This window comes from Bombus pascuorum, chromosome 8 (assembly GCF_905332965.1).
Source record: "Bombus pascuorum chromosome 8, iyBomPasc1.1, whole genome shotgun sequence".
In the NCBI taxonomy this organism is placed as follows: domain Eukaryota; kingdom Metazoa; phylum Arthropoda; class Insecta; order Hymenoptera; family Apidae; genus Bombus; species Bombus pascuorum.
This window is the reverse complement of record NC_083495.1, coordinates 560,556-582,652: the sequence shown is the minus strand read 5'-3', so window position 1 is coordinate 582,652 and position 22,097 is coordinate 560,556. Positions and strand designations below refer to the sequence as shown.

Here is a 22,097-nt window from a genome sequence, read left to right as displayed (position 1 = left end):
AAATAACTCAAATAAATGAAGACCATGGGAAGAAAGATAATTGTCAGTTTGATCATGAATAAGCAATTTCATACGGAATTTTATTATACATATGTATGTACATACACATATTATATTATATTACATTATGTTATATTATTATAATTTTTTATAAGATAGATAGATAACTTCATTTTCCTGCCTTTCTCCTTTGAAAAGGGAGTTAGCATGTACTGTATATTATGTATATTACATACATACGTAAATTATAATAAAAAATGTTATCCTTATAAATCATCTCTTCACTTATAATATATATGTATACTTATGTACATGTATATTATCACTTCATTTAAAATATATACCTACAAATGTACATATATATGTTTGAATTTTAAATAAATTTGTAAACTTTAAATATCAAGATAAATATAAAAATATATATATATATAATAATTTTATATATTTATATATAGTGCATATATTTTATATTATTTCATATTTGTTTTGATATTTGTTACAAAACCACTCACTATTTTATCCAAAATATTACGTTAGACACATTTATAAATTGTAATCAATACTTGATTAACTTAATTATAAATATTATGCTTTGAGTCAAAACAGATTAAAACCTGCTCTATTTATACATAAATCTGCACAATATCTCATACCAAAGATGTAAGTTACGGCAAAAGAAGACATATTTCATTTTCATTAGAAAATTTCATTTACCACGCGTCCTCGTTTCTAAAACGAATTTGCAACTGTGTATCGTACGGGTATACTTCAATGGAGGGTGAAGAGACAGCCACGGGCACGAAATTGCTGTGAAACTAACGGAATCGTTTTGCCCGCGCGTGGCTCGTCGACACGTTACGAAAATCGAGCGTTAACGTAATTAAGTAATTAAACCTCGCGGGTGAAATCGGACCGTGCCTTTCCCCCCATTGAATGTGTCGCGTTCGGTGAAAATCCGCACGAAAACTGTGCGCGTTTCAACCCCGCGGCTTGCCAGCCACTGTCACCGTGCACGCTCCGCTACCCTGTGGTCGTTCGTAAACATTTGTCGAGGTACAATGTGTCCAACTGACAAAAGGAGCTTGGTGCAGTACAGCACGCGCGTTTAAAAGCATTAATTACGACCGCTTTTGTCTCCCTGCAAAAGGCACGCTTTGACCGTCATTTTGATACGTGACATTCGATTTTACGAGCGTTTTGTCGTGTTTAAAATCGGCCCGATAAACGATCCATGTGTGTGCACAAAGATACCGACAGTTTCCACCTATCAACGATTCAGAAATATTATACAGTTACTCACAAAAGTATCCAAACACTTGTAGATTTTTTTTTTATATGTTTATTATGTGTGTTATATACGAAACATTTTCAAATTTCATTAACATTGTAATGATTCGAGTATCATAATTAAACTGCAGATCTTTATCCATTTCTATGAAATTTAAAAATACAAAAGGGTACAGAATGCTTCTAATATGCAAACATATAATATAAAATATCGATAATACATGGCTCGTTGCAATTTATATTAAGTGAAACAAATTTTTTATTTGGTACTATTGCTTTAGGTGTGTTCATAGAAGTTTCAATTTGTATAAATATTTGCAGTCAAATCCTGATTATATTTGTAAGATTTAGAACAAATTCGAATATATCGATATAAAAATTACATGCCATTTAATGCAAGTATGTATGTACAGTAGAGGCCTCCTTATCTAAACACCCATTATCCGAACGTTGTATTATTCGGGTACCCATTATCCGAGCATAATATTTCCCAGTAACGGATGTCTTTTTCGGTTTGAGGTATATACTTCATTAGTATTCATATACAATGTATTCCTTCCCTTATTCGATTAAGTGAATTCTGATTATAAGAATTTAGTATAAAACTATTAGCGTTCTAACTATCGGAACAAATACGACATAATTAGAAAACTAGAAAGTAATGTAAGTGCAACAGAATGATCAAAAATACATGATGTTGGAAAAGCAACGCAGATAATAAAAAAACATGACATTGAAAATTTTGAAATCTAAAGCACGTAGATTTCACAGATTTTGGAAACAGTACAAAAATCTTAAATACACTGATGTAACGATATGGTTTTATTGCAACAAAGACGACAGTAATGATCTTTATACTAATGGAAATAGCAAACGAAAGAAGTAATACAGAGATACCTCCTCATGTCGAAGCATTTGTGACATTCGAAAACGGGTTCGATGGTTCGAAGTACAAAAAGAATGTAGCTCTATGCAGTTAATTATGCTGAGAACATTATATGACTTACTTAACAACCAAAAAGATATGGGATAAATCAATTGATATATAGAATCTGTCAACTAATTTCAATCTGTATTTGATGAAATGAAATTTCATATATAAAAAAAAAAAAAAAAAAAAAATGATTGTTCAATTATTCGAAAATTCCATTATCCGAACAATCTTGTTTCCCTGTTAGTTCGGATAAGGGAGGCTCTATTGTATATATTCTGTAAAAATCATAAAACCGTTTAAACTGTCACTCTATTATATTAATAACATTCAATACTCAACTTTTAACACTCATTATACGCTTAATATGGGAATTTATGCCGTATATTAACTTTTTTACTAGATATCTGTTTACGGTAAATGTTACATATTTTCAGATTGTTTTTAAGTTTGACCAATTAGATCATATCATGACAGTCGTGCCTTATAACACATAGAATTGACATCAAATTTCCTATGTTCAAATACTTTTGTGAACTATTGTATACATACGACATCTATTTTCTTTTTGTGTCACTTTATGCGTCAGTCAGTTTTGTTGAGTGGTTGAAAGGTTTGTTGCATATATAAATGTGATACACATAAACTTTCTTTTTCTCTACGAATAGTATAACTTAACAAGTTTTCGTTATACTACACATATATTTGGTACTTTTTATTATTCAAAGTAAATGACGTAAACACTATAAGTGGAGTAAATTTCCAATAAATCATAAGTGAACAAACTTTTACTATGTTATTGGCTTTTACTCTAAAAATTTGTAGTTTATTATACATTGAGAGAAAAAGTTAAAAAAGCAACTTCAAAATTATGTTCTCACTAAATATTAAATAAAAAAAATTTTTAATATACTTATACATTATATATTTTGTAAGCGATAAAAACGTATCCAATTCCACAAATCAAGCTTATTTATCGTTAATAATTTTATTTGCGATTATAAACTTAAATAATCACAGTTATAACTGTTATTGTAGGTTCATATGTACGTATTTGGGAGATATTTTTTGTTCACTTTCTATTTTTTAAAACAATTTGTTCTCGTACGTCTTTTTACATATATGTATATATGAGATACATAATAATTCGAATAACAATGGACGTTTAGTTTCATGTTATAATTATATTTAAAAGCATATTTATGTCCGTACAAGTAAAAAATTACACAGCACAATTTATTGTGTTTTCCGATAAGATTTCAAGTTCAATTGACTTCTGTAGATAAGGTAGAAAGTTAATTATCCGAGCAGTAAAGAATTTACTGATTTGATAAGTTTACAAGAATATATTCAATTTATATATTTTTGTAACAAAATCAGTAAATGTTAAAACAAGAATTTTAATTTACAAATTTATAAAACAAAATATGAAAAAAGCTTACATCTTTATAAATTAAGCTTGAGAATAACTAATTTTTAATTCATTTATATTTTAATATTTTAATTCTTTCAAATAATTATTTTATAATTATATATCATTAACTTTTATTGTTAAAAAATTATTAACATACTAAATATACTTGTGATATAACGTTGTAATAAATATTTACCATTTTTATGGTATAAGAATTCATTTTTATAAAATTGAAATCTTAAATATGAAATCGATATGTACAGCTGATAGGAAATTATATCGTTTGCTTGTCGGTAAACGTGATTTAAGGTATGGCGCTTATGGCGCACATCAATTATATACTCACTGAAAATTCCATACATAAAGACCTTGAAATTGGAGCAAAAGTCTGAAGAAAGGCGAGAACCTGACGAATAGGATCTAAAGAAAAATACTACACAAGAATAAAGGGTTAAATACTAAGGGTGACAGAAGGTGAAAACACTTTTTCCAACGGAGCATAAACGTCATAAGGCTCAGTTAATTTCTTAAATTCTCATGTACATAAACGACTCCAGATAGTTTGCTACGCAAAAGGTACACATGAACCTGTTTATATGTAGAAAACTGTAACCTGATCATCGTTAAACGATAGAAATGTAACTAAATTTAATGTAAAGAATGAAATATATAAAAGAGCGATTCTTATTCTCAAAACAATTTACGAATTACAAAGTATATTTTCAAAGTACAATATATTTTATTATTACACAAGCGGATCAGTTCGTACGTATAATAAAAAAGGAGTGCATTATATTTGATAGCGTATGTATGTCCAATATCAGATTGCATGGAAAAAACGCGTATAAGAGAGATAAAGGTGGCTGTTTTGCGGTTGGTGTGTTGCCATTTATCAAAAGGTTTATTCGAAAAACCTAAAACGTAACCTCTGAAATTCAACAAGTGCCCCTCGAACATCGAGCGAGAGAGAATAAACGAGTAAGCGAGCAACAACATCCAACCTCTATTACGTGCGTGACGCGACTGATCTCGTGCGCGGGGAGTGGGGTAATGCGAATCTTGTATATCGCGGTGGGGGTAGGTAATCGGCTGACTTCGGGGAGATTCGTGCTTAATCGGGCACGTTCGGCTTCTGGTTTCTCCCGCGGCCGCATAAGCGGTGTCAGCGTGTGCGCAGACCGGCTGCGCAGCAGGCGTGTGCGTTGTCCAGATTCTTTGTGCCATTCCTGGCATACCAAAAACAAGAGTGGTGACTGCGCTCGTATTTACCGGGGTGCAGCCTTGCGCGCTAATATTACTGTGCGAATTTTACCCGTGGTGTGAAGGCCCCGCGCGCGCGCGACGCCACGTCAGCTCGCCCAGTGGTAAGTACATTAAAGAAAATAGTGTCGAAAGATCGTGGAAAGAGCGCGTCTACTCGTCCACGCCCGTGTGTCCCAGCGGCGGCGTCCCACACAGGGGCCGCGCACGGAACGGATTCGACAGCAGCGACGAGACGGCGATATACACACTGTCGGACACCGACAGACAGACAGACAGACGGACGGACGAACGAGAGCGAGAGACAGAGGGAGCGATAAACGCTCATGCGAAAGAAAGAGACGAACGTATAAACCTATTGTGCGATAAAGATAAATATATAAAAGAGGAACTTAAACTCGACAGAGTGCGTGAATGATGTATATGTGTGGCGACGTTATTCAGTGCAAAAAAACACATAACCGATCCTCGTCATATTCCTTGTATGTCGTGATTGTCAGGTTCATACTTCCGGTGACCGTGATGTTCGCATTGCTTGCTCCGGTGTTGCTGCTAGTGCTCTTACTATTGCTTTCCGACTAAAAAAGGAAGAGATAGTATATACGTATGAGTGAGTGAGAGAGAAAGAGTGTGCGAGAGAAAGGATAGGAAAGTAGAGGGAGCGAAAGAGAGAGAAAGAGAGAGAGAGAGATATGTGTGATAAAATGATAGTCGGATCAGTTTGATAAACGAAGAGCTCGAGTCGTGCCGGTTTATACCTGCGGTTTAGCGGTGCATCCGTCTTTGTCCGATTGTCGCGTGTTTACGAGCGTTGTGTCAGCTGTGTGTCAAGAGAACGCAACCGTGTGTATACGTGTGTGTTACGCGAAGCGTGTGCAGTCTCTCTGGCAACGTGTACGGGACTCAGCCAGCGACGGAGACTCGCGTCGAGGAGGTTAGGAGCGATTGGTGTGCCGGTGGTGGTGGGCTGCGTGCGTTTCCCCGAGGAGAGCGCGCCACGACAGAAACGTGTGCCTCTCTGCCTAGTGCCTGCGTGCCTGCCCGCTCGCTCACCCGCTTCTGGTGAATTCGTATGGTGAATTATTGATCCGCGGCGGCGTGTGCGTGCGGAAAAACCGCGCGCGACTATAACGCACCGATTTACGCTCCATACTAAAACCTGATACTAATAAACGAAAGAAACTAAAAGTTTACCGAAAGTCAAAGATACAGACATAGTAACCTGTTGTTTTGAAAATTGTGCGCGCGACTACACGTATATTGTATGAGATTAGAGGTGGAGCAGTGGTGGCAGGATTTTCTTTCCCCTAGACAGGACCAAGCGAGAAGTGCGTGCACATATTCCATTGCTTCGAACGTAGTGTCTTTCTCTTTTTCTGTCATTCTCTATTTCCCTCTTTCTCTGTTTCGGTCTTTCTTTCTCGTTCTGTCTCGTTTCCCCGCTCTTTCTCAGCTATACGTGTATGCGTCCCGCTCTAGCTGCGTTACCTTTGCCGCGTGTGCATCCACGAAACTAAACGCGGGAAAACCTACGGCGCGAAATATATCCCAGAGGAATGTACACTTATCGTGTTCTTATCGTGGGACACGTTCAGTTTTCGAAGCTCGGCCAGTGAGTGAGATTTCGAAGACCGTGCGAAAGTATGTTGGCGTGAAGGCGACGAAAGTATGTTGTCGTGAGACGACCACTGAGATTAAGGTTCGAGGAACTTGAACGCAAACCTCTTTCGGGTATTGATAATCCAGGACGAGCGCAACCTACCTCCACCACCGCGACTTGGATGGATACTGTGCATTATTTCTGGAGTGAGTTTCTCTTTTAATCGTGCGCTTGTGTATATACATATGTTGCATGGAACCATGTTTCCTGTGTGTGTATGTGGAAAGGAAGGGGAGTGTAGATGTTGAACGACGATGTGTCTTCTAACGTGCTGTTTTTTCGCGTCTCTCGCGACTCAAATTTGCCGCCGTCGGGATACGCGTTCGCGTGGGCTGCTTTACAATTATTGCTATGTCTTTTCTATTTATATTTCTAGCGTAATTTCATCTATAAATATTTTTATACTTTTTCTTATTTCAGTGAATATTTTTAACGTAAAATACGCAGTTGTATTTAACGAATGTTATTAGAAACGAATATATAAGAAAAGTTTTTGATTCATATTTCCCGCGTAATATTGTTCATAAATGTTATTATACTTTTTCTTATGTTAGCGAATATTTTTAAGGTATATTATAAAAAGTTAATACATAAGAAAAGTCTACGTAGACTGTTATTGTTTATGTCTGGATATTTCTAAATTCTTTTACAATTAATGCATCTTTTTCGACAGCTTTTTATCCGATTCATACTTCCCGCGTTATTTCACCTATAAACTTTGCTAGATATATGCTTTCTCGTTTCAGCGAATGCTTTAAATGTAAAATACGCGATTGTTAATATACAAAGAATATTTAATGAATATTGTAGAAAGTAAATGCAAACCAGATTGCTTTTAGTGAGTCTTCTAGACGTAAACTGAGATTGTATGCAGCTATGATTTATTTTAAATTTCATACTTATTGAACGACGGTTGATTCAAGCAAAAGTATCGTCGAAATGACAGTGACTTTAATACTACGACGTTATCAGAGTAGGTTATCGAAATAATTCCACAATAACATAGTATAACACGCTATTACATAAATTTAATCAGATACTTGTTATCATGGCGGATAAGCGGGTACGACCAGGTACGTTGTCGGGAAAAGACTGTTGCCGTCGATTGCTCATTCTGGGTCAGTTTATTTGCGCTGACCTGTCCCTGTCATTGTGTTTGTATTTCAATTAAAAACTAGTTAGCCGGAACGCCGGTTTTTCGTGTCCACCTTATAGTTGCTATAAACTTGTCATACAATAGCATATGCTACAATCAACAATTTCTTATGAATAAAATCAAGATGTTAGGATAATCGTGACCTGTTCTTTTCAAGTGTACTAGGCTGTTTATGCTTCTTAGTTGGAAACGTTTGTTTACGCGTCTATGAAATTTAAGTAAGTTAATGCGATATTTTTATATCTATTATTGGCATTAAATGGTAACTTTCTTTTAGAGTTTTATTTTTAGTGCTTTTATATGTATAATACACATGTATTGGATTGCTTATGCTTTTTATTAAAGAAAGTTTTTCATGATTTAACACGTTATAATACACAAAATTTAAATAAATTTATTTAATATTATTTTTATATCATTAATATTCAATAATAATCTATCTTTAGACTATTATTTTTATTATTTTTGAATAATTTGTATTAAATGCTTGCGATGGTATGATTGTATTAAATGGTTTAAATAGCTGAAATAATCAACAATGTTTATATCAGTAAATTTTGATATGTTAGAGATAAGACAAGGGTCAAATTTATTTATTTATTTTATTTATCGTAATAAATTTTAATAATAAAATGCAGTCATTTTTGTGATTAGGGATACCTAATTTCGGGAACGTTACAATAATGAAAGTTTGGAAAGTCTTTAACAATTTTAAAGTTATATCTTCATTCGAATTACTTAAATTCATTGAAAAGTAGCTTTAGGGAATCTGTAACCTAATATATTAAATCATTTTGTTCTTTTTTTAATCAGTGAACTATTGTAAATTTTTTAATTTAAATGGGCTACTGTATGTTGGTTTCTTCATATTATTTTTATATTTAGAATTCCAATGTACATATATCAGAGTAGGTAAATACTAAAGCACAGAATTTTTAGAATTTTAATTACGTTTGCGAACCTCAACAATCTATAAGGTTTAATCGACGCCAAAGGAAGTGAAATTATCGACAAAATATGCATGAAAACTGTTTAGCACGGTGTTAATTATATTTTCACGTTTACGTTCTATTTTTATCGGAATTAATCTACAATTTTAAAAAATCAAATACTATTTTGATTATTTTTACATTTCACGTTAATAAAATGGATTTACGTGTGTTTTATAAGATTACTGCATCTTGCGGGAGTTGACTGTAAGTAATGAAGTTTTGATAGAAAATTAATTTGGTTTGGAATAGTTGAGTTTAATGACGTCGTGATAATAACCGGCGTACGGTTGAGGCTTAGAAAGAGCTGTAAATTTTGTTAACACCGATGCATTATCTTTATCCGTATCTTATCTGCTCGCACCTATCCAACTTGATTGAAGAAATATCTGAAATTGAAAACGTGGTTTGAATGGAAATATCAATAGATAGGGGCGATCGCTGTGTATTCAACAGTTGCGTCGTAATTTGAAAGTTTGTGGAAATATAGTAAGTACATATGTACTTCGTTTCGTCATAGGAAAATAAACAGTTGTTTGTTAATGTATGCTAATGAAATTTGAATATTTTGAGAAATGATTATTCGATATTAGGAATATTCTCACGTGCGGAATTGTTTATCTTGCATTTTTTCTCACGAAGTGGAGAGTTATGTGGAATATTTGAACTTTATCTTGAAGCAGTTGTCTTATATTGATGATGTTTAACGCATAAAAAAGTGAAAATTATATTATACCAATTCCTAAATTGGAGTATAATAATACTCAAAAATCTAATCTCATTTTCTAGTGTTGTCATCTTGAAATATGGTTTATTATTGAAAAGTAGTTTCATTTATTGAAATTAAAAATTATAATAACCCGTTATTACACGCAGTTTTTGTAAATTAAGAGATATTGTGTCACACTATAATTAAACAATTTTTAAGCATTGAATTGAATTAAAAAATTATAACTGATAATAAATATGGAAGTAAATCTCCATTTGTGTAGAAAGTATAATAAAACTTTATTTTATAGGTAAACAGAAAGCAAAGCAAAAAAGTCACGATAGAAAAATTGTAGTATATTACTTATTTAATCAACACATATTAATACTCTGCAAATTTTCTAAATTTATTTATATATCTAAAGCCATATTCTCCGGTTGCTAATGAATACGTTATATGATCACGTCGCATTAGAACATAATAAATGCATTATTCATGTTACGTCGTATGTGGTAATAATAACAAAATTATATGATATGTAATGTTTATGTGGAATATAAAAAACACAATGTATACGGTGATCATGAAATATAATGGGAAATTATATTATCCTGGAATCCTGGAATAGTAAAGTTGCTAAATTGAACATTTAGAACAGGTACTCAGAACAAAAGTGGAGTAATTGCAATATTTTAATAAGCTGAATAACTTTGTATCTAAAGCAATAAAAGAAAAAAAAATATACATATATATAGTTATATCTATATAATATGTATGTATTTCTATACACTATATTCTGCATTTTTCCTATGATTCTTCTCTAATTGATACAGCTTATTAAACATTAACTTACATTCATATGCTCAACGTCTTAATAATAATAATGATAATAACAATAATGTGGTAATTCTACATTATATTGAACTTTCTAAATCGTTCGCAATATACATACTTAAAATCACGTATACTTACATAATTATCCTTTAATTTCTATAAACACGTGATTGTCCGCGGAAGTGGCGTCCGCATGGCGGTGCGTGTTGAAAGTCAAACGAGCCGGTTAAAAATTGTCGACGCTCGTTCCGAGGCCCGGGCCCGATATACATCCAACTTTTTAACTGGGGGCCCGATAAACATCTGGGGTTCCCTAGGAGGGGAAAGCATATCTCGGGAGTACGTTGCAGCGGCGGCAGGTGCAACCTGTGTGTTTCTTCAAGCTTGTTTCTACCCCCTCCTTGTTCCCGCTAGCCGAACAGCTCGTTTTTCTTCTCGAGAAGCAGTGCACGCACGCGAACCACGGAACCGGTAGCGTGGTAATCGGTAATCGGTAATCGGTAATCGATGAATTCGATATTCATATCACCTTCGCTAAATTCATACACACTTTCTACGCCTGATACCAGAAGCTTTTTATCTATACGTCTTATCGGTATATGTCAAATATTGAAGATTCAATAACATTACTTTCTTATCCTTTGCTTTTTTTATATTTTTGGTAGCTAATCCCTGTTATACTGCGAATGTGATTTTTGACTTCTGGTCTTTGTTGGTTTAAGACTGTTTGGATTTTTGAAGAAATTTCTTTTTTGTATTTGTTAGTTTATAATGTACAGTGACTCTTATTACCTAATATGCGAACACTACGGAGTTTGAGGGATTATGGTTTTATGTATTTGTCTATGATAGCGTTATTGAATTGATTGTTACTTAATATGTTACAATGATTATTATAGCTAGAAAAAAACATAAATGTCATTTATTTATTGTACACAGATTTTATATAATGAGCAGTAAACTAGACAATATATTTCTTATCTTCTGTCTCATATATTAGATCTCATATACATATATATGTATAAATTCTATCAACTATATTACGAATTAACAGATTGAAATAGATACTAAACTGATCTAAAGTAGGATGTATTAGAATTAGAACCTATAAACTATTAATTATCTTATATTATTGAATAAAATAAAAGTTATGCTGTAAACTAAGTAAAAGAATAATAAATAAAGAATAAGTTAAGTGAAGATTCTGTATCACCTGCAAAATTAAGTATTTAAGACAGCTGTTTGTTTCGTGTTTATTAAAATATATTGGTATGATTTATATGTATATATGCATATATGTGTACTTTCATGTATAGTATATACGACGAAAATTTTCGCTTGCATTTTATGTTAATTGCCTTATGTAAAAATGATATTTTCTTATTAACTAGGCAAACGTCGATATAGAGAAAAAAGACATTATAATCATGAGCCACTGTAATATTCTTACTTTCTTTTGATGTTTGAAAGAACAAGTCGTGACTTCAAAAATTATGCTTTATTATTAATCATCATTGTGCTTTAAGCATTACAGTGATATCTGTTAGACGTAAGATTATCCATGTATATTTCTACGAATCTATATACGTACAGTTTTTCGATATCACTTTATTCAGAAATGAACCTTTCTACAAGAAAATGTCATCTCACACGTTCTTTTCATTACTTAGCTTTGCAAGAGAAACCACCTTTTTTTGGTTTGCAGTACGATTTTCAACGTACGTTATATTTGCGTGTCTACTGTCAACATTGCTGTACTCTCTATCAGAGGATTGACTTACGATTAACCAGATTTATATATACATACATATATGTATAATATTACACGTGATGATCATATTTACTATTTCTAACGTATTGTGAATGGCTAACAAGATATTTTATGTTCTACAGTTATTCATATGTACTTTCACAAATGACCGCTATAGTGGTAGGATTAAAGCAAAAATCTTATTTAGAATTCAGTTTATTTAATCTTAATTTTATTCCATAGCGAAAGTTCTTCGTCTTGCTAAAGAAAATTTGTTCATAGTTTAATGCCTACAGTGCACAAGAGCTGAACAAATTAATTTGATGTTGTTGATACAATATGAAAAGTTGCTTTAGATCATTCTTCTTATTATTTTTATATCAATAATACACGAGTATTAAATTGCTTATGTTTTTTTCTTAAAGAACGTTTGCGTATTGTTTGACATGTACAGTGTACAAAATTTAAATAAGTTATTTTAATATTGTTTTTATATTAGACTATTATTTTTATTATTTTTGTATGGTCCGTACTGAATGAGAGCGCTTAAATAGCTGAAATAATTCACAATTTTCGCATTAATAAATTTTGATATATTAGAAATAAACTAAAGGATAGAAAATCAATTATTTATTGTAATAAATGTCAGTAATAAGAAGAGCAATAATGTTTGCACTAGGAATACTTAACCTCGAAACGTTGTAACGATAATTAAATTTTGAGATGTCTTTAACGATTGTAATATTATATTGCCGTGTGTGTTCTTCGGTTCTTTTCCTATTTTATCGTAAATTCGACGTTCTTTTGTTTAATAGAGGAACGACCGTATCTTAGTAGACTCGTGACAGCAGCTAGACTCATTAAACCGAGGCTTCTTCGCGATATAAATAGGACTTCTTGTCCCGTTGCAGTACGGAAGGAGCAAATAGATTATCACGCGTACCACAGCCCTCTACTCGGCGACTTCTCTCTTCTGTTCTTTCCCTTTCTACCGTTTGTGCCATTCTCTTTCTCTATTTGTACACTCTCCTCTCTTCTCTCTGCTCTCTCGGTTTCTTTTGCTCTTGTAAGAACTGTGTGCATCTATCTTTTTCTCTTTCCAAGAGGAGCCGGTACGCGCGTGACTTTCTATTTGGCGTAGACGGTGCCAAATTGTCAAGTAACTAAAATTACCTTCGAAGGTGTACGCTGTGTCTTTCTCTTTTTCCCCCTTAACGTCTTCCTCGGCAGTTATCCCTTTGCTTTTTTCGCGCCGCGCCGTGCCACTCGCGCCACGAATGGCGGCGATTCTCCTTCTGAACGTCGAATTTCATTTTCCACCCCTGTTAATTACACAATTCTTCTTTGTTCTGCTTATCGAATATCTCAAATTGAAAAGTCCTGCCCAGGGAATGTCTCGTAGATTATTTTATTAATATCCTTTAATTTTCCTTGTTGAAGAATTGGAACAGTTGGGGATTTTTTTTTCATCATGGATATCGATTTTATTTTCGTTATTTTCACTAACAATTTGAGATGTTATTGCTAAACTTCAGATGTGTATGCCTCAGACTGTAGTTATTAATTATTATAATATTTAGAGGATGTAAGAAATTTCTGTTTAGAAATTTCATTTTTTTAGTTAGATTTCTACATATGTGAATTTTTACTAGATTGAATATTTTTATGGAAACTTATGGAAAATGTAAAGATACGACCCTTCCTGCACGTTAAGTTTCATTTCTACTTTGTTAATTAGATGAATACCAAGAATATTTCACTTTGTTTTTCACAAAACAAAAAGTAAAATCGTTCGAAAGTTCAATACTGTACCAATATTCTGAAATAATTTAATTCAGTTAATTGGTATTTCCTTGTGGAATTGACAAATTATATTTATAAATTCAAACTATTCACTTAGAAACACACTATGTACTTCATTAAAATTAAATACATTTTGATATACCTCCAAGTTTTTTGATGTTATATATGTATAAGACTTGAATTAATTAAGAAAGTCACAAATTGAAATGTGTTAAGGATATCTCAATTGTTTTTCTTAAAACAAAAACAAAAGTTGATCGAAAGTTCAATGTTACACGGAAATTCTGGAACGGTTTAACTGGCGCGTGCTTCTGTCGAGTGTTCATTAATTCAGAAACGGGTCTGGGACATTAACTCGGTGATCCGCATGTGTGTGGCAAAGGACGGTCTGTTCGACCATCTAGTGACCCTAATAAAACCTACACAAAAGGTCGTCGTTCCTAGATCGATTTGCAAAAGGTCGAACGTCACGCCATCGGAGATTTTCTGCGCTTAAACCGGTGTAACCGGCCCACCACCGATTCAAAACTAATTTAAATTGTTGTCTTTGAGATTTAAATAGCGGCTGCACGTACAATGGTTTGTGCAAGAACCGATGTTCGTTTGTCTAATTAATCTTCATTGTTTTCGTAACTATGAACGATACGTGAACTAACTGTGATTAAATCTTTGTCATGTAAATTGTATCTGTCGATGTACGAATTTGGAAGGCCTTCTGATTGATTTTGAGATAACTTAAAGTGACAATTTTTGGGCAACAAAATATAAAGAAATATAATAGAATAGCATGCAATAATATGCGGCTTATTTGAAAAACTTACATTTACAATCTACGATTTTTGTAATTTTATTTGTAACAAATTTTTGGAATAAAATTTAGGGAAATATTATGTAATAAGAACTACAATTTGTTAAAAAAATTTACGATTTTTTAATTTTTATTTATAATGCTACATAACCTTTGGATACGTAAAATTTAAAGGAATATTATGTAATGAGAATCGCAATTTACTTAAAATTATACGATTAAAATGACGATTAACGACAAAATTACAGCGTCATGTAAAATAATCAGTATGCGGGATAATGATTGGGTTGGAATAAAAATTTGTAGTGCTCTTCAATAGTAGCTTTTGAAACGCCAACATTTGAGAATTAAACATATTATATATATTCATATTTTGAAAGGCAAATTTATTCATTTTAAGTTGAGAATTTTAAGTGTGTTTAAAAGTAAAGGCGATAACAAACAAGGTATATCTTTGTCATTTGATGTATTTTTAATGCAGGAGGAGAAAAACGTTGTACAAATAACAAAAAAGATAATGTATCGTTTATAGAAATGGTACTGCAAGTGAGCATATCGTTCCAAAGTGGTTTCGGTTCAGAAGTGGAAATTTTGATCAACGTTTTACCAGGCTATAATTATTGAATATGACCAAATTATAACGCTAATTGAAAATAACTTAAACCGCACGAGACGTCACATGGTATATACGCTCTTTTATAAAGCTATGTATTATCTTTGAATCTCAATTCAAAACACTATGAACCATATGTCCCAACCCAATATGTACATATAATTGTATTTTATTCTAGTTATTTCAATATCACTTCAGAAGCTACTAATAGCGCTTTTATTGGGACAGTGAAAAAATAATATCGGCTTTCCATACACAATTTACGACAAAATCAGTCTATAAAAGTTGATTTATGTATTTATAAAACATTTGGCCCCTCGTCTGAATTTAGAAATTAGTGCAGATCGAGTTCTAGTTAGTTTATTTAGTTCTAGTTCTGTTTTCGGTTAGCTACGTTGTATGAATTGAAGGAAATTGCAAAGACATTTCTATCCATTAAAATCAACTCCTTCCTATGAAGAAAGCATAAGGAAGTTTGCAAAACGGTTACATAGATTAGATTATATGCAAGGTGATTGATCCTCACGAGGAAGCCCAATATTTCGAACAAATATTTCCTATACAATTTCCTATACAATTAATTTTCAAGTTATATGCAAAAATACCACGCCACTCAGTTTTAGTTTTGAAGTCTAGTTACATGTTTTTTTTTATCATGTGGTAACAATTACATATCGTTAATAGTTATAAAATATAATAATATAAAAATAATGATTACCTAGTAATTGTTGCTCTTGTGCTTGGATTCAAGTTTTACGTCAATAAACAATGGAATTAATTACACTACAAGGTTTTACAGAGAGGATTTTGCTGAGTTTCAATAACTACATCGTTACCCATTTCATGCGTGCAATATTTTTTTATAACTCTGCAACAGAGCGTTTATTGACAAATTTTATATAACATTTTTTCGCCCTCTTACCTGTAGATTAAGCCCTCGCAGTTTGATCGTTTAGATTTGGCACACCCTGTACATGCACAACACTAGAAGCAAAACTGTGAGTAATGCCTCTGTTTCAGTATCAAACAGATTATGGTGTCGGGGAGTTCGGATAATAGAATGTTCGACTAGCAGAGTATGTATTCCGATAACGGAAGTTTAGACAGTAGAAGTTCTATTGTGTATGATGCTTTATTTGTTTATACTAATAGCAATATTAGCTTCAATAATACCGATGTGGTTACAATAGTATGAAATATGTAATAATAATTAATACAGAATTTTTATGTTTTAGTATTTATAATTAACGACGGTTGAAATTTCTTTACATTTACAACATATTATGTTTCAATTGATTTATTTATAATGTCTACAAGAAATTATTTTCAAATAAATAGTGAAATTTAAATAGGTGCAAAATTAACGGTTTTTTGACATACAGTGACGTAGAAAGTTTTATTTGTTTCGCGCTCGCGACAGAAAACGTTTACCTTGTGTGTGTTACATAAAAAGTTTGAAATTTCATTAGCACTAAAATGTGATACGACTGCCATGATTATGTTCTACTTTTATTTCTATTTTTTTTTTTTTTTTTTTTTTTTTTTTGGTTTCATTTTTCAGATCATACTTTTTCGTGAAAATTTCAAAATTAAACTAAATTTTTATAATTAAATTTTCATAAAATATGAATTTGCACACTAATAATGATAACATCAGAGATATATGTATGCATAAATTCATAGATAAATAAATAAATCGACAACGTATATTGTTAAGAAAAGTACAGCACAAAGTATATCTATAAATAAGTATATGAAAAATACATATATGAAGACAAGCATATAAAATACAATAGTATAATTAGACTATGGGTTTTTATGCACTTATGCGGAATGCTAAGGTGTCAGAACACAAAATACACAAATAAAATAACTAAATGAAAGTACTCGTTATATTTCCTATATAAAATAAAATTCTGCATTGATTCCCTTTTTTAAAATTGTGCTCATTAAAATATGAATGTATATAAACATCGTAATCTAAATAAATAAATATGTAACATACAGAATAATGCAACATCGAAGTAATAGAAATCAGAATACCATTCGAGCAATTCCAAAAAATGACAAGTCAAGTGGCGGTTCTCGAGCAATTTGTTTATTCAACGGACACGTTTTCGTCCGAGAGAGATAATTTCGCGTGACGTTAGTTTTTTAAATAAATGTCACGTACATGCGTTGATCGTATCTAGATCGTTCGTTTATAAAACCAAACTGCCAGTCTCTGCATCGCCGTTGTATTTTCAGTTTCCAGGTTTGTTCGACAAATTTTTTTTATTTTTCTCTTTTTTTTGTTCTCCATTCGTCATTAATAATGTAAAATTGAAAGCAGTAAATTAAACGTCAGCGCGTTTCGCGCTCGCTCACTCGTTCGACCATGAAAATTTCATCGATGAAAATCGTACACGACGCGTTGATTTGTATCATGCTCATTTGCCCGTAATATTATATTTCCGTAATATTGCAATCGTGAACGTGGTTGTTTCAACGATCCGTTGCACGATTGAAATCTGCCGGCGAATCGCGCTGACTGCGCGTATGAAAGTTCAATTTAAACTTGATATTCCAAAAAAAAAAAAGATACAAAGAAAATAATGAAAAAGCAGGATGAAAGATATAAATATAGTGGTAAGCTGATAATGTTGGTTGTTGAAAGATAGAGTTATTAAAAACGAAAGTGCTTCGCGATTGATGATCCTTGTGATTGATAAGCAATTGTCTGATAAGCAGTGTCATGATGCATGCTACTTCGCTGTGACTTCTTCTATATTTTAACTCGAATTACTGATATTAGATTTAGGTTGGCTTTAGGTTGGGGTTAGGTTCTGCACGATTTTTTTTTATGTATATATATAAATTGTATTTGTATAAATTTGTGAAATTGATATGTGAATTTTAGAGTTTTCGTGAATAATGCCATGGATGATACATGAATATAAATCGAATTGAAATGATAATTGAAATGGTATTATGTATTATCTATATAGATTGTATAATTTCATTTTTGTGAAATTTGAAATTGTTTAGCAGTTTTGGCCCTTAAATAGTTGAAATAATTAAAAATTCTTGTAGATATTAGTAAATTTTGGTATGTTAAAAACATAAGACAGAATAAAAAATTAATTATTTTACTTTATATTCATTGTAATAAATATCAGTGGTGGAAATTTAACCTGGAAAATGTGGGAGAAATAATAATGAAATTTTGAAATGTTTAATTTTAAAGCTATATTACCACTTATATTGTCCGAAATCATTGAAAAATTAAATTGTACAAAAAATCATAATTACAATAAAAAGCACAGTAATAAATGTATAAAATAAATGTATGATTTTTATGTATATATGAAAGATTTAAAGACGTACAAATATAGACGCAGCTCATATAATGTGAAATATCCAAAGTAAACTACATATTCATAAAGATATGAATTCACATAAACACAATCTACTACCTAGTGCACCATTATTTTTTCAAATTATGAATTCCTTTTTTTTTAGATCACCGAGAGCTACTTTTCGCTTATGTACTTCGCTATTATGCCTCGTTATGGAGCACACGACGTCACGATTGTTATTACGAAACGAGAGAGAATGTTTCTGCCAGTAATCGATACTCGATATCCGGTAATAAGACGGCCGATAGAGTACATACATGCTTCGTACAACAGATAGCACTAGAGAATTTATCGGTGTGTACACGTGTAGTCCCGTATCTGCCGGTTGAATGCGGAGAAACGTGTGCATTTCAATCGCGTGATTGAGAACTAGTACGGGGTCGAGCACTCCCCCGGGAAGTTTCACGGGTCAGAAAATCATGGGGTGGCTTTACCACCTGGCCGATGTTCCTTTTCCTCCCCTCTCTACCTCTACTAGTCCCTTATGCGCGTACATGTGTATGCGCCTATATAGGGTGATTCTACGTAAAAAGACATGTCAAAAGTATAAAACAAAATATGTTCATTCGACGCTCCGGTTTCAAGGAAATCGAACTTATAAATTTGTTAAGTACACCTGGACTTGGTTAACTCCGGACTAGACATGACTGCATGATCGACAAAACGTTACTTTATATGTGAAAATAAGTCGAAAATATGGAATAAAGCTTTTTCATGGGCTGTTCCGCTTCCAAACAAATGAAATTTAAAAATTGACAAAGTGTGCGTGTACCAGGTCAACTTTTAATTGAACATCTTCAAACCCTATTCTCTTGGAGAAAAGATTTATCGGAAACGAAGTATCTCGTTGAGAACATTTTATTCTATATTTTCGATTTATTTTTTCATGTAGAATCACATCCTTGCCGATTGTACCATGTTTGTGCCATAGCTACCGAGACACCCTGTATACACACACAGAATGATAGAATTCCCCTCACGTTCGAATCATCTCTTGTCCCTCTTCATCCCTTTTTATCCTATTCGTCATCTACTTTTCTCTTTGTGAAGAAATACTGCACCCCCAGTGCAGTTTGTCTGCATATTAGCCGTGCCACAATCGAGCAATTCTATCGTAGGAACCGGTCACCCAGTATATGATGAAGTTCTCTCTTCTTTAGTCTCTTTGAAGTTCTTTCGGATAGTACGATTTGTGTCGTGCTTTCAAGATAGTACTGTGATATATGAGTGTGTGTGCTCTTAGTTTGCGAGGTTTGAAGATGTTTGTTGCAGCTCTTGGATAGATTGCTTTTATATTGATAGATTAAATCTGCACAAATAATATTATAAAATTTTACAAGTAATAAGTTAAACACTATTAGTATTAGTAATATCATTTGCATGACGGTAATAGGTTTGATAATAAAATAAAAAATTATATGATTGTAAAAAGGGAAACCTACGATTTGTATCTTTGCAATTTACTAATAATATTACTATTAGTTAATTAATTATTATGCAACAGGATTATTAAACGCTATATTTTTAGCAATATTTTTAAAATTACAAAGAGAGTGAAAAATACATGCGAATATATAGCCTCAGAATATAATAGAAAGATAATTTTGATAATATGAAATTAATCGGCAACCTTCTGTAAGAAAAAATTGAAAGTGTGATTTATTGTGTGAAGAACACGAAAAAGTCGAAGAGACTTTTTCCACAGTTTCGTGATGTTTAGTTTGCGTTTAGTTAAAGGCAGTGTCATACATATAACCCAAAATACGTGACGAATCGAATTCATTTTTATAGGGAGATCTTGATTCTTTCTGTTAATTAATTGTGAGATTAAAATCGGTTCCGGTATATAAAATTCGTAGAATAGAATTCGTAGTCACTACTAATGACGCATACTGTGCGTTCTAACGCTTACTTCAACCATTCTGTTGATGCAACTGTTGCGTTTTTATTTTCGTCGAATTTGTCGCATGTTTACACTTAAAAAGAGAATATTGCATAACTATATTCACTGATTACTCACTCGATTTTTGAGAATTTTTTGTCCAAATAATAATTTATAACAAAGCCGGAGGCAAAGCTATTTCTGATAAAGACTATATTGTTCGTGAGAAAAACAAATGAAGTTATTAAAATATGATCTTTAAATGTGTCAATAATAAATGGTAAATCTATTTAAATTATAAATCACGTTACTTAGTTTACTACAATGGATGTTGAATTTTCTATTTTATGAATCTGGGGATTTATTAAGTCGTGTAAAGATAAACTAAAAATTCTTAGAAGATATTTGAATATTTAATATTGTACTTTTTATAATGAAGATGACTTTGGAATATTGATCCTTGGAATAATGAATTATGGAAAAGTATTTAAAATTGAAAAAGATAGAAAACATCTTTGAAATGTCATGTCCTCCGAATTCATAAATATTCCATATCGTTGTAATTTATATAATTTAAGTTTACAAAATTTCCTCTGAAATCTATAATAGAAATATATAATAGATATGTATCGACAAATATTCACAGTACTTCGATTTTATATTAAAATTGAATTTTATTATATTTATATATTTAATATAATAAATGCAAAAGTAAAAGTGTAATTATAAGCCTGTCAAAGAATATATTTACTTAGATATATTCCAATATTCTTAATGTACCTATATTCTTAACAAAAGTTTAATCTTATTTAACACGAATAAATAATTTAGAAATTTTTATTGAACGTAATAAATTTTCCACAGTTTTCTAAAATATTCAAGAATATTTGCTTTCATCGAGCACACGAGGGATATGAAAAATGTTGGCAATATATTCAAAGTATTCGAAGCGTTTTAATTATTCCGTAACACAGAAACTGCGAACGAGTTTCCGCGATTACATCGTTCATTATAACAATTTTTAAATTTCCCCCCGGGATAATGTATTCATAATACTTAAACCCGAACACCGAGGGATCGGTTTCAATTTGCAATTCAAAAGCCGTGGACTTATTTCGTTTCCCAGGAACGCAATATCCGTAATAAAATAGCCCAATTTCAGCGTGCGATGTACTGTAACGAAGGATGCTAATCAGTTTTCACTCGACCCAAGTTTGCGGTGCGGGCTCGACTCTGTTTTGTTGCCATTACATAAAGCAGTCCACGTCGATGCATTGCAAAAATACAGTCGAACCTTGGTAACTCGAATCTCAATGAAAAACCTAAAATCTTTGTGTTGCGAAGATTGTGTCGTATCGAATTTTTTGAGTGAGAGAGGTTTAACAGTCGAAAACGGCTTAGAGAGGATTCGTACAAGGGTTAATTTTTCGAATTATAGACGCTTGAAGACAGTCAATTTCAGCTTTTAAAAGACGATTATTTATTTAGAAATATGAATGATAATTTTCGTCATATAGAGTGGTTACAAGAAATATTTATATATAGCCTTATTTTCAAATGAAGCGTCTTTCTAGCAGGTTTTACATTTCATGGTACCATATTT

The 22,097-nt window shown here is 32.2% G+C and overlaps 1 protein-coding gene and 1 long non-coding RNA gene across 7 annotated transcripts in view; one reads left to right on the top strand and one right to left on the bottom strand.

Annotated features, from left to right (window-relative positions):
- Positions 1 to 4,329: 4,329 nt before the first annotated feature.
- On the bottom strand, positions 4,330 to 5,784 carry LOC132909713 (uncharacterized). Its single transcript, XR_009658592.1, has 2 exons — positions 5,651 to 5,784; positions 4,330 to 5,470 (listed from the first exon to the last, which is right to left on the bottom strand). It is a non-coding gene; the product is annotated as an uncharacterized LOC132909713 (long non-coding RNA).
- Positions 4,767 to 22,097, top strand: part of LOC132909708 (protein scalloped) — a 326,958-nt gene continuing 309,627 nt past the window's right edge. For 3 of the 6 annotated variants that reach the window (XM_060964674.1, XM_060964672.1, XM_060964676.1), the window contains exon 1: positions 4,767 to 4,996. Coding sequence is in view for 1 of the 6 variants with exons in the window: in XM_060964677.1 (XP_060820660.1) it covers positions 6,674 to 6,698 (25 nt within the window). In the remaining 5 variants the exon portion in view is untranslated. Of the gene's footprint in view, positions 4,997 to 5,465; positions 6,699 to 22,097 lie in introns of those variants that run through there. The other 3 variants (XM_060964677.1, XM_060964673.1, XM_060964675.1) reach the window with 1 other exon arrangement.